The 12955-nt window shown below is 42.2% G+C and overlaps 1 protein-coding gene across 1 annotated transcript in view; it reads left to right on the forward strand.

The window, feature by feature from the left end:
* The window catches only part of NUP155 (nucleoporin 155), a 61235-nt gene that overhangs the window by 34147 nt on the left and 14133 nt on the right, over positions 1-12955 (forward strand). Inside the window, exons 15-25 of the mRNA XM_025195291.1 lie at positions 1605-1699; positions 2666-2754; positions 4914-4970; positions 5084-5234; positions 7373-7439; positions 8248-8366; positions 9197-9300; positions 10408-10541; positions 11114-11305; positions 11608-11746; positions 12139-12274. Coding sequence (XP_025051076.1) covers positions 1605-1699; positions 2666-2754; positions 4914-4970; positions 5084-5234; positions 7373-7439; positions 8248-8366; positions 9197-9300; positions 10408-10541; positions 11114-11305; positions 11608-11746; positions 12139-12274 — 1283 coding nt within the window. The remainder of the gene's footprint in view (positions 1-1604; positions 1700-2665; positions 2755-4913; positions 4971-5083; positions 5235-7372; positions 7440-8247; positions 8367-9196; positions 9301-10407; positions 10542-11113; positions 11306-11607; positions 11747-12138; positions 12275-12955) is intronic.

A 12955-nucleotide genomic window follows, 5' to 3' on the forward strand; every position in this document is an offset into this window, starting at 1 on the left:
GCTGGACCTCTCCCCTGCTGCCACTTGCCTCCTTCCACCTGGAGCAAGCCATGCCTGCATCCCACCCCCCGCCCTACATGAATCCCCACTTCCAGTTCTGCCGCACCCGCATCCCATGCCCCACCCCTGTCCCTCTCCCTGAGTAATGCACCCCCCTACCCTAGTTGGGCAACTTGTGCCAACCCCAATCCCCCCCTTCCCTCCCCCACCCCCAAAAGACTTACCAGCTGGAGGCAGCTGTCAGCTCCCTGTTTAGTCTGTGGCCAAATCTCCCAATCGACCAAATCTTTTCCGAATCGATTTGGATGTTTCAAATTGATTCAGAGCTTTTACTTGGTCTCCTGATTCAATTTGGATTCGCAGATTTGGTCCCCGAATAGGGCCAAATCTCCTCTGAATCAAATCAGCTATCAAAGCTTCGTGCAGCCCTATTTAACTTGTGTATCTAAGTGCTTGTGTAGCACTCCCTGCCATATCATCTGAGGATCTAAAAAAAATTTCCATCTTGCCAAGAGCTGGAGCTACAGTGTTTAGGCCAACCGAATGCTGCTTTGTTTGTTGAGCAAACAGGATAGAGTAATAAGAGAAGATAATTAACCATATTTATAAGGTCCAGAAATGGAAGTCTAATATTGTGTTCCCTGTGATTGTTTCCTTTAAATGACAAACATGGAACTATGACGGGAATTTGGAATGCGCTACTTAGTTTAGAAGGTTAACTAAGGAGGGAGGGGGGTATTATTATCCTAGGAGTTCAGCTTTTCAGAGAAAAACTGTTTTCTTCAGTGGCTGCAAATGCATAGAATCTACAATTTTTTTATTAGAAGGTATGTAATGAACAAGCTAGAAATAGAAATGTATGATTGTTATATTTGCACACAGACACACTTAGTCCTTAATTTGTATTTCATGGTATAACTCAGGGGTCGGCAATATTTTTGGGCAGAGTGCCGAAAACATCCGCAACCTTGACTTGTAAGGTGTTGGTAGCAGAAGGCAAGGGAGCCACAAGGGGCCTGATCCTTGTGGCAATGCAGCCCTAACCTCTTCCCCACCATCTGCCTCAAGGCCCACATGCCAAGCAAAATGCCTTCACGTGCCAGGTTCTGGCACCCATGCTAGGAGTTGCAAACTCCTGGTATAACTAATATTAAATCTTTAATGGAATTTAATGAGAATTAAGGTAAGACGTTTTAGTGATCTATTTAATCTTTTGTCTTTAACGTATATGAAGGGTAAATATTTAAATTACACAGATTTCTCTTTCTTAACAATAACCTTATAGGTTTGCATGTTCCTGCAAGCATGATCTATCTTATCCATACCTGTAAAACAATTTCCATATATTTCGCCTACCGGTACTTGTTGTTTAGGCTTGAAAGAATGAAAAATATGTGGTAAGCTTTCATGGATCACTTTACCTGCTACAGCAAGATCTCTTTTTGTGCTTGACTCTTTTCTTCTTAATTAAAAAAAACTTTCTTTCCTTGCTGTTGAGCTGAAAAGAGGCAAAAGGAGCCTTGACTATTTTGTGAGGAGGAAACATAATTTCTTAGTAATGTGGTCTAAATCATCACACTGATAGAAAGCATTATTGTCTCCAGGAAGACCAGGCCTGTGCTACTTGCCTTATTCTTGCCTGCTCTACTGCTGCTTGTGATAGAGAAGTATCTGCCTGGGCTACCCGAGCCTTTTTCCGGTGAGTTTGTCAGTTTGGGGACTGTCCTGGGTTTTCACAACAGCTGGGAAGGAATTATTTGAGTTCTTTTCTGTGCCTAAGTATTATCTTAAATTTATGTAAGCTGTTCAAGAAACTTGATAGCACATATAATTGGAACGCAACCGGTATCTGTTTACCTATGTCTTATACGCATAGGGAGTTATTTCAAAATAATTACTCCTGATCTGTTTTCTGTGTGCACAGCCTGTTTCCAAATTAGCTTAATTTTCTTCCGTAAATCCATATTCTGTCTTTAATTCTATTAATTTTCCTGTGTAGACTAGCCCCTACTTAGAAATGAGTGCTAAACATTTTTTCTCTTGATTTTTATGTTATCAACCTCTGCATGACACCCAAACATGCTGTTACCTAACGATATAGATCAAGAAATAAAACAATTTGGAACAGTTTTCTAATTCAGTTATTCTCAACCAGGATGTGATCCTTTCAGGGGTGCTACAGGGTGCCACAAAACGTTAGAGTTATGTGAGTGTGTAAACATGGTTCACAAGATAAACCAATAGATTTCCAATAGAAATCCATAGTGTCAAAACCATTCTGACCTGTTGTTGTTTTCCTGTGGTCATTGCAACAGAATAATAATTATGCCATATTTTTTTATATTAAAAAAATGAATGAAACCTAGGAACTGGCATTTTCCAGGGGGTTACTTGACTCTAAAAAAGTTGAGAACACAGCTAATTTTTGTCTGTAATAACTAATCTGTTTTTTATCTCATTAGTCACAAAATCAAATACAGAATTATTACCCCACACTGAAATGCAATCTCAAACACTTTTGCTGGAAATATGTCACTGTTTCAGTTCCAAGAAACAAAAAATGTATTTATTTCTGTTTTAGCCTACTTCTAATGAAGTAAGGCCTCAAAACTAAATGGTCTATGTATGACATGCGTAGAGATCAATTTTTGTCTACAAACTTTAGGTATGGCAGAGAAGCACAAATGCGATTTCCATCAGCTTTACCTCCTCCAAGCAACGTAGGACCTATCTTGGGCTCTCCGGTTTCTGGCAGTAAGTAGCATGCTGGTGATTTTTTTCCCCCCCTTACTGTTGATGCATTTTCACAACTCCATGCATCTTCACTTCTCTTCAGTCCTCAGTGCATAGTTTTCATTCATTGTAGTGCTTCCAGAAAATTAGAATTGGTCTCCTCCCTCACCTTTGCGCTTGCTGCTAATTAGGGTAGAGTGTGTTAAATATTGTTCATATCTGTTTATGAAAGTTTTAATGTAACCATCTATAATACTTTCATCCAAAAGGACCCTAATTTTTACCCATCCTAGCCATGTTCATGCTGTGCTCAGGGGGTCCTAATAATTGTGTCAGGGCTTACTGTGTAGTTTTGCTAAGAGGTTAAACAATGGATTTATATGGGATGATTTTAGTAGGGATGATCCTGCCTCGGGCAGGTGGTTGGACTAGATGACACCTTGAGGTTCCTCCCAGCCCTAATTTTCTATGATTCTGTGAATTACAGTGATTTAACAAGGAGCTATGATTATATTGCTAAACTAGACTTGACTTTTCTTATAGTTCTCTAAGGCAGTGGTTCTCAACCTTTTTTGTACCAGGACCCATTTGTAAACCTCAGTGGCCAGTCCTGACCCAGTAAATAGTTTAAGTAAAAAATGGCCCCCTGGCCCTGCTGGTGCCCCTCATTCCCAATCCACAGCCCCGTGCCGGCGTTGGCCCAGTCAGACTGCAGCCCCATGCCTATTGTGGGTGCACAAATTTAAAGGGACACATGCCCCCACCCCCCATAGACTTACCTGCAGGGAGCTGCGGGGCTGTGCTCCACCCTGCCTGACTGCCATGCACATGCACATGGCACCCCCTGCCTGATCACCCTCCTCCCACTCCCCCCAGCCCCAAGCAGCCCCTTGCAGGCTGAAACTCTGCCAGAATGGTCTTGTGATTGAAGCAGTTAAATGTCACACTGGAGATTCAGTTTCTGTTTCTTGCTCGGCCTTGATACTGCAATTGTTTTCCTGGGTAAATGTTTTCATCCTTTTCTGGGTACTCAATTTTAGGTGCTTTGGGTCCTGAGTCACAGAAATGCTGAACATTTGTAACTTCAACTGAAGACAATGAAAGTTCTGCTCTGAACGTAGCAAATGCCATGTAATACAATGTACTCTGAAAATTCAGGCTCTGGCCATCTTAAATTGGGTGCTCACAAATGCATGTTATTCTTGAGGTGTTGGCTTTCATGTTCACCTCATTTCTCATGTATAAAATGGGAGTGAAATCTGCTGTCTTCAGAGAGGTATTGTTGAAGGTAACATCTTTATTTTTTTTGTAAAGATACAGGTTACTACAGTGAACACACTGTGGGAGTGCACATTAGGGGCAGAATTAGAAGAACACAGGTGCTAGCAATCGCATAGAAAAGCTTACAAGGTCATTAATTCTGTATTAATTATGTAGGATGGTATGCTATAAGTAAGGTATGCAGTCTACCAAGAAAAGACAAGAATACAAAAATGCTTAGTTTCATAGTAGAAAAGTTTCTTAGTTTTCATAGTTTCTTAGTTCATAGTTGCTAGGGTCGGAAGGGACCTGAGCATATCGTCAAGTCTGACCCCCTGCCATGGGCAGGAAAGAATGCTGGGGTCAAATGACCCCAGCAAGGTGTCTATCTAGCCTCCTTTTGAAGACCCCCAGGGTAGGAGTGAGCACCACTTCCCTTGGAAGTTGGTTCCAGCTCCTAGCCGCCCTGACTGTGAAGTAGTGCCTCCTGATATGTAGCCTGAATTCACTCTGTCAACTTACGACTGTTATTCCTTGTTACTCCCAGTAGTGCTCGGGGGAACAGGGACTCTCCCATTGCCCGCTGGTCTCCCTTGAACAGTTTATAGACGGCCACCAGATCCCATCTCAGCCTTCTCTTGTGGAAGCTGAACAGGTTCAGGTCTCGTAGCTAACCATTCAGAGCGCATCATCTACCCCTTGCCCTGAATGAGTTGAGTCCTGTAGAAATAAAAGTATGTAATTAAAAACCATGTCATAATGCATTCACAGAAGGAAGCCTAGTTACGGTTACATAGGTAATCTTGAATTCTGGTGTTCCCCAAGTTGAATGTTTGAACTGGTAACGTTTAATATTTTCCTAACACATTTTTGAAAGTATAATAAATTCATATATTGTTCATTTGTTGTTTCTTTCCTAGGTTCCCCTATACCTGCCGATAGTCTATATCCAAGCTTTCTGTCAACACCAGCACAAGGTAGGTTTTTTTTAATTTTATTTTACTAGACTAGATCTTTTGGTATTTTCTCGACTTGATTTTTTTTGTTTATATCAAAAGTAGTTGAAGTCATGTGTGTGTCTTTATCCCAGGTTTGCAGCCTCCCAGTATGTCAACCCCTATGTTTGCTTCAGGGAATTCCATGTCTCAGGTTGGTGCATCTATTAGTGGTATGATGGGCCCAGAAATAGTGTTTTCTGGAAAACACAATGGCATCTGCATATACTTCGCTCGCATTATAGGGTGAGTTATTTGTGAAAGATATATTCTTTCATTTGATTACTTTCATAGTCATTACATCCATAACATGATTAATATTTGCTTTCTGATACTGGATATGTTCTAGTTAAATCACACATATTATGTGACTGATATAAGGTAAATTCCAGCATACTGGTGTAATCAGTCAGGTTTCTTATTAACCATTACAATGTGAGGCCAATCTATTGGCCTCCTTTCCTCTTCCACACTTATAGCTGTATCTTCTGTGTATGCCATCACATGAATTAGAGGGAGCAGCTAGGGTGTTGGGTTTTTCTTAATCATGCTTTCTCCCTTAAGTCCTCCATCTGTTTCCTTTGCTCCTTATATAATATCCCACCATGTTCCCTTCACAGCTCTGCTAATACATTCTATGAATAGGCAGGGCAAAAAACAATTTAGGTCTTAATTCAGCAATCGGCTGTCTGTAGAGACAACCTTACAAATGCTTTTCCTAGATTCTAACCCTGTAAGAAGCTGCATTTCCTTTACTTGAATCAGGTTCTTAGGAAACAAGTATCCCAAGCACTTCAGAGGATGATTGAATCACTAGCTGCTAGGATCCTTGGATAAAACAACATCCTTGGAGAAAATATTTTAAAATACCACGTTCGATACTAGTTTGCAGGGCGGGATCCCCTGGGGTGTCAGTGATGCCCCTGGTGGCTCCGTGACCATGCAAGCTTCGCCCTGGGGGTGACTGGCATCTTAGAACCAGAAAAGAAACAAATCATACACTAAAAGTCAAACACCTACTATAACATATTTTGATTTTATTATGAAATGTTTTTGTCATGATTAGTGTTTTCATAGTGTATATAGAGGTGATTGCATAATGACTAAGAATTTATTTTTGAGTTTTCTTTATTGGGGGGTGTATGGTGGGTGTGTGGGAGTGGGTGGGTGCATGTGTAGTGGGGTTTGTGGGTGGGTATATGGTGTGTGGAGGGTTTGTGAGGGGGTGTGGCAGTGAGGGGGGCATAGGGTATGTTGGGGGGTTGTTTATGTCTGGGGGGTTGTGTTATATCAGCAGGTGGGGGGCACTCAGGGCACTGGTGCCCGGTGGGGCATGGCTCTGGGCAAAGTTGCAAATCACAGTGAGGGGCGCAGCCTCCGCTGGGCGGTCTGTATCGCCAGCATTCACTGCCACTCACGCAGCCTGCACTTGCCAGGTAGAGGAGGGAAGCCCTGCATGCTGAAGCCAGCTGCCTTCCCTGCCAGGGCTGCGCTGCAGGGGAGGGAAGTCTCTGGCACCTTCACCTGGGGTGAGGAAGTCAGCTGGCTGTAGCTCCTGAGGCTTCTCTTTGGTGCTGCACAGCCCTGATGGGGAAAGCAGCCAGCTCCAACACGTGGGGCTTCCCTCCCATGCTGCGTGAGTGTGGTGGCTACATGTGAGTGGCAGGGAGCACAGAGGCTGTGCACCATTGGGAGAGAGTGGGGGGTCCCCATGCCCCTCCCTCACCTTCCCTCACCCCCACACACTGCCCACCCTGGCTCCACACTGCTGCCAGCCCCAGCTCCGTGCTCCCACCCAACTGCAGCTCCTCTCCCACTACTTCCCTACCTACTGCCTAGAGCCAGCAGGAGACTAGGGAAGCAGAGCAGGTCCCTGGGGGCTGCAGCAGCAGCAGCCCCACGCATAAGGTGCACAGTAACCAGGGCAAGCACTTCTCCTCATGAGTGTGGGAGTGAGGCACAATAGGGTATGTTTGTGGCTGTTTGTACATGTGGCTGCCTCACTCCCACCTTCATAGGCAAAAGGGCTGGGCAGGGCACAATTTGTTGGTGGGTGCCATGGGCCAGGTGAATGTGCTTAGTGGACCAAATCTGGCCCGCAGGCAATATTTTGCCCACCCCTGTGCTAGCACATTTGAGACCATCTATTAGAGAATATCATTACAGAATATCTGATTAGAACAGAAATAAATGGAAACTGAACTTTAATTGTCTATATGTACTTATGACACGGACAGTGGTTGCATTCTTGGGTTGGATTGAGGAAGTGAGGAGGGTCTTTATTCATAAACTCTGGCAGAATGCATTAAGAAACAGTTTAGAAAAACATTTTTTCTAAAGATACTTTTTTATTTGCCTTTTAACACAATGTTGTCTTGTTTCAGAAATATTTGGGATGGCAGTATAGTTGTGGAGAGAGTTTTCAAAAGTGGCAATCGAGAAGTTGTTGCGGTAAGTGGCTGTGGTGTTTTAAATCCTTTTTTAAAAATATTTTATTTTTCCTGAGCACTTTAACATGGTCACAGTAAACTAATAGGAAAAAAAACTGGATTCTGTTACTAATGATATGTTAAAAGGAATAGTAAATGGCTCTTGATTGTATTAAGTGTACCTAGCAGACTGGGAATGGGATGTAAAACCTTTTACCTCTAAATTAATCATTTGATTTTTACCTCAATTGGTAGCGGCAGTTATCCAATATTTTATTCAATCTATGTAAATCTCAGAGGGAAAGAAATTGGCTTTAGTCTCCTAGTGCATGTATTTGAAAAGAAACCCCGCACTGTAATTTAATGCCTCCTATTTCTCCTCTTGACAGCTGGACAGGAGAATGGTAAATGCTTCCTTGCCATTTGTCTTTTTTTTTTAACTCCTCTACTGGCCCCTCCAGCTTTAACTATAAACAAATTGGCACCTTTTCAATTTTTAGTAGCCTTTTCACCAGACTCCTGATGTAGGGCATGGGCTCCACACTGACTCATTTCATTGGCTTGCACTTGCTGTTAATCATAATAAAAATATTTTTTCTGAGTGCTGGATTGTACCGACTCCTGGTCAGTACAGAAAAGTTGAGAACCACTGCTTCAGATGCACTAAGTCCCCTCACAATCTAATTGAATATCCTCATTATGCTGACCTACTGATGATATTATAATATCATTTATTTTTCAGTACGTGTTTCATGCATGCCTTTCAGCTCAGAATTGCAACGGTTTCAAAAAGATGACCTGTAAGAAGCCCCTTTTTTCTTCTTTTGCAGGTTGAAAGCAGTGTTCCATCCCATGTACTAGAAACTGTGCTCCAAGAACTAAAGGGTTTGCAGGAATTTCTGGATAGAAATTCACAGTTTGCAACAGTTGGAGCCCTTGGAAACCCAAGGTAGTATTATTGAATATGCTTAATTTACAAAGGGCACATAAAACCCTTGGGGAGGGGTTGTTTGTTTGCTTGTTTTTTTGCTACTCCTAGATAATATTGTACAACAATGTACAACAGTATTGTACAACGTTGTACAACAATGGATGCATAGGCACATTCAAATAATCTGGGAGCATTCTCCCAAGTTTTTTCTCCTGGTAAATAAACTTGACCAAAACTGGGTGTACAGATATTTAAATACTGAAGCCCTGAAGAGTGGAGAGCTTGCAGTGCTGACACTGTGTGACCATGGGGTGCCTTGTTGCACACATCTCAGCATGCTCTGCAGTCTCCCTTAGTTTGCTTGGCAACAAATAGCAGCAGTACAAAGAGTAGCCCTGGTTGGCTTGGGCCAGAATACCCATGATTAGCCTGTGTTTCTCTGCAGCACAATGCAGGGATTGTAAGAGGGCGTTTTCTGCTCCCTGCTGAAGCAGCAGAGTCCAGCAAGCAACATAATCTCTCTTCTCTGGAGGACTTTGGCATGTACAGATCTTTGCTCTCCCAGGAGAGTTCTCCTTTTAACCCTTGTCATTCCTATTATTTTGCTCTTGAAGCAAGCATTTTTACTCTGGGAGAAAAAGCCTGAACATCTGCACACTTGTGGTTTCTCCTGGGAGAGCAGCAACGTCTCCAGGAGTAACTGAATGTCTATACGAGGCCAATGTGGGTGCCGGGGGAAAAGAAGTATATCTCCTTCCCTTCAATTAAATGAACCTACTCAAACTCAAAAGCCTGCTTTCTAGGTTCTTTCTAAATAAATATTCAGAGTTTGTATTCTTCAATTACAGTTTTAGCACGCCTGCTAACTTGCAACAGAGGTTACTGGGGTTCATGCGTCCTGATGGTGGAAGTTCTCAGCAAGTTCAGCAAGAGCTCCAAAGGAAGTTCCATGGTGAGAAGCTCTAAGTAATTAGCCTTAGGCTGTGCATGCAGGTACTAGTCTCATAGCTCTTCTGTTGAAAGCAAGAATAAAATAAAAGCTCTTTATATAGAATAGGCAGCTACAAGCAAACAAGAGCAAAGTATTGCCCAAAGGATACTCTAGGTGTGGTATCAATTGCTCATCTCTTGCTTCTCCTTCTACACAAAAATACAGTATCTTGTCAGCCGCAGCGTTTCTGGATTTGCTTTTATGGAGAGAAGCTTTTTCTGTGCAGTTGTCTTGGGGATGAAGCATGTGCCCAGAATGTAAACCCAAGCTGATTAAATGCAGCCAACGCTGAGTGTGACTATAAAGTACATGATCTATATGGAGCAAACAAGCTGATGGGAACATATCACAAAGATAAGTTGGTCCAACCTATCTAAATAAAACATCTGGTAATGTCCATTAGGTGCAGCTGCCTTCAGCAATGACTCCTTTTCAAGTCATGGTGAGCCACCATATTGCATACATTTCAACTTCCTCTTCACTCCCACAGCTGAGCTGCATACTTCTTTCCCATTTCCAGTGAGCCCTGTTTCTTTATCAGCCTTAAATGTCTGGCAAACATCACTGAATGGGGCCCCAAACAGCTTGCCCAGAATTCCTCTATTGGCCCCTCTCTCAGCCTGGCGCACATGATTATTGCACAGATCCTTGTGGTGCATGGGTCTTGATATAGCACTATTAGTTTGATTTTAGGCATTGAAGGATGCTGCCAGTTAATCTGATTATCAATTGACAGAATTTTTAGTTTAATACTTTTCTTATTAACTCATAAGCAGTCTTTAAAATAACAATAAAAAGTACATACCATTTTGGACTGATAGATTTTGAAGCTGGCATGTATTTTTATGTAAAATCATTGTGCATCTCTAGAACTAACTTTTTCAGAGGTCTTGTGCTTTATAGTTTAAGTTCAACGTTGACAGAGAAGTATTTGTTTTGGGAAGTGTTAGGAAAAGAAACACAAACAACAATGGAAGAAAGAAAAACATGATTTAAAAATAGCATAACTCAAGGGCGGGTGTAGTAGTACCTCATAGTAAACTACACACAATCTGTTCAACTTTACAGCAGAGGCACAATTAACTGAAAAGACTTCACTTCAAGGGATCCAGCAGCTTGTTCGCAAAACCTGCCAAGCTTTGGCTTTGTGGAAACTTCTCTGTGAGCATCAGTTCAATGTTGTTGTAGGTGAACTTCAGAAGGTATGGGATGAACTATCATTTTATATTTTTTTTTATTTGAGTGTATTTAACAAGTCAGAACTTAATTTACCATTTCTATATATTAAAAGTAGTATTAGTTTAATTCTTTTAAATATACTTCACATTCTATGTAGAATGTGCAGAGATTTTCAGAAATTTGTTTTCTTGGTATTGCAAGTACTCAAAATAAGATTTAATGCAAAGTGATGCTGTCACAACTCAAGGTAATTGGCATATTCAAGATATTGTTGACTGATATTAGACTCATTTAATTCTGCTCAGCATTTAATATTCACTTTGGTTCTTGTAAAATAAGAACAAAGTATTTACAAAACAAACTCTGGGAAATGTATAGTAAAAATTGTGGTGTACAAATGAGCCTGCATAGAAAATTTAGGTGACTAGGTTTTTCTAGTAGTAAAAAATACCAAGCAGATAACCTTCAAAGCAGCTTTATGAAGGAACAAGAAAAAACACAAAGGGCGTGTCTATACAGGTTTTTGAATATAGGAAAAGTCCTGGTCAGAAATGTTAGAATTTTGGTAATTTACTGGAAAGTTCTTTTCCTACAGGAATTGCAAGAACATTTGAAGATTACTGCTTTCAAAGACTTGGTAATTAGAGACAAAGAGTTAACTGGAGCACTCATAGCCTCTCTCATCAACTGTTACATCAGAGATAATGCTGCTGTGGATGGCATCAGTACACATTTACAAGACATCTGTCCTCTTCTGTACAGCACTGATGATGCAGTCTGTTCCAAGGTATAATGTACTTTTTAATCCAAAATATACCCCTACAGATTAACCCAGTCAGCTAGCAAGACCAGGTAAAAAAAGGTCTTTCATTTGCTCAGTATAGGTAGTCTTCCTAAAATATCCCTTTTAACCTTTTTTTAAAAACTTTAAAACCTTTTTATAAAGCCTGAGATAATAGATCCTGTCTTATTTATGCTTTGAAATTTGTAAGCTAACTAAAAATGAGTTACTGCAAACATAATACCCATGATAGGTGTCCTTATCATGACCTAATGGAATGACATCAGTGTTCGATTATTTCTCTTCAGGCAAATGAACTCCTTCAGCGGTCCCGACAGGTTCAGAGCAAACTGGAAAAAGAGAAAATGCTCAGAGAATCACTGAAGGAGTACCAAAAGATCAGTAATCAAGTGGACCTTGCTAATGTCTGTGCACAGTATAGGCAAGGTGAGAACAAAACATCAATCATCACTTGATCTTGCCAAATGGTGTTTTAAAATAGCCATACGGAGTTGTAAGTGGTGTTTCATGCTGTTTCTGGGTCATTGTATCAGGCTGAGGAAAATAATCCATTGTTTTAGATATGCACGCAGCTCCTATAATATTCAAATTTTATTTAAATTTCCATTTCACAAAAATACAGAACTTCAAGCATGTGAATAATTCCACTAATTAAGCATGTTGTTTAAGTCTTTGCAGGATTGGGGGTGTAGGAAGCAAAGGGGTAGCTCTTGACAGCTAAAATGGGAAGCATGAACTATTTAATACAGTATTGTGCAGTAGTTTGCAATAGATTTAGTACTAATGTAACCGGACTCTTTGTTCTTCCTTATTTCAAGTGCGTTTCTATGAGGGTGTGGTGGAACTCTCCCTTACTGCTGCTGAGAAGAAGGATCCTCAAGGTCTTGGGCTCCATTTCTACAAAAATGGAGAACCAGAGGAGGACATAGTTGGACTTCAAGCTTTCCAGGAGAGGTGAGTTTTCAGGATACAAGAGCAGCTTTCAGGGTATTTTACTCATAAGCAGGGATCTGGGTTTCCCATTTCCCATGGGAAAACGGCGAAAACCACAGACTCCCTGTTTTTATTGGAGAAACCACGGATTCCCCGCCCTGTTTTTAGCAGAGAAATCTGGGGATTCTCTGCTTTTGAAGAGCTCTTGCAGGCTGACACAGCTCCAGCTTGCAAGAACTGATTGCAGAAATGGCGGGAATCCCCCAGCCCTCCCTGAGGGTGGGGGGAGAGGGCAAAGGGCGGGGCCTGAGACTCTGAGTCAACCATGGCTGGGCTCAGGCTCACGTTTCGCCCCTGGAGCTTAGAGGTGAGAGGGACTTAGGCGTTGTAGGGCAGGGCTGGCGGGGAGGTGGTTGGGGGCTGAGGGAGTGGGGGACATGCCAGATGCTGCCAGCCCCAGGCAGCACACTGCAGCGCCTCCCTGCACCCCCACCTTAGCCTGCTCCCAGGAGCAGGGCCAGGGGATGAGAGCAGGGGTGCCTCTCTGAGAGCTGCACATGCACTGGCTGGCTGGGGGGTTCACACACAGTGGCTGCCACTGCACTGCCACATCCTGTGCTGCCTTCCCGTGACCGGCCACAGAGCTTTGTGGCCAAGCAGCATGGCACCAGTGCCACGGTGGCGGCTGCTGCATATGGGCCA

The sequence above is a fragment of the Alligator sinensis genome, unplaced genomic scaffold, assembly GCF_000455745.1.
Source record: "Alligator sinensis unplaced genomic scaffold, ASM45574v1 scaffold1835_1, whole genome shotgun sequence".
Lineage (NCBI taxonomy): Eukaryota > Metazoa > Chordata > Crocodylia > Alligatoridae > Alligator > Alligator sinensis.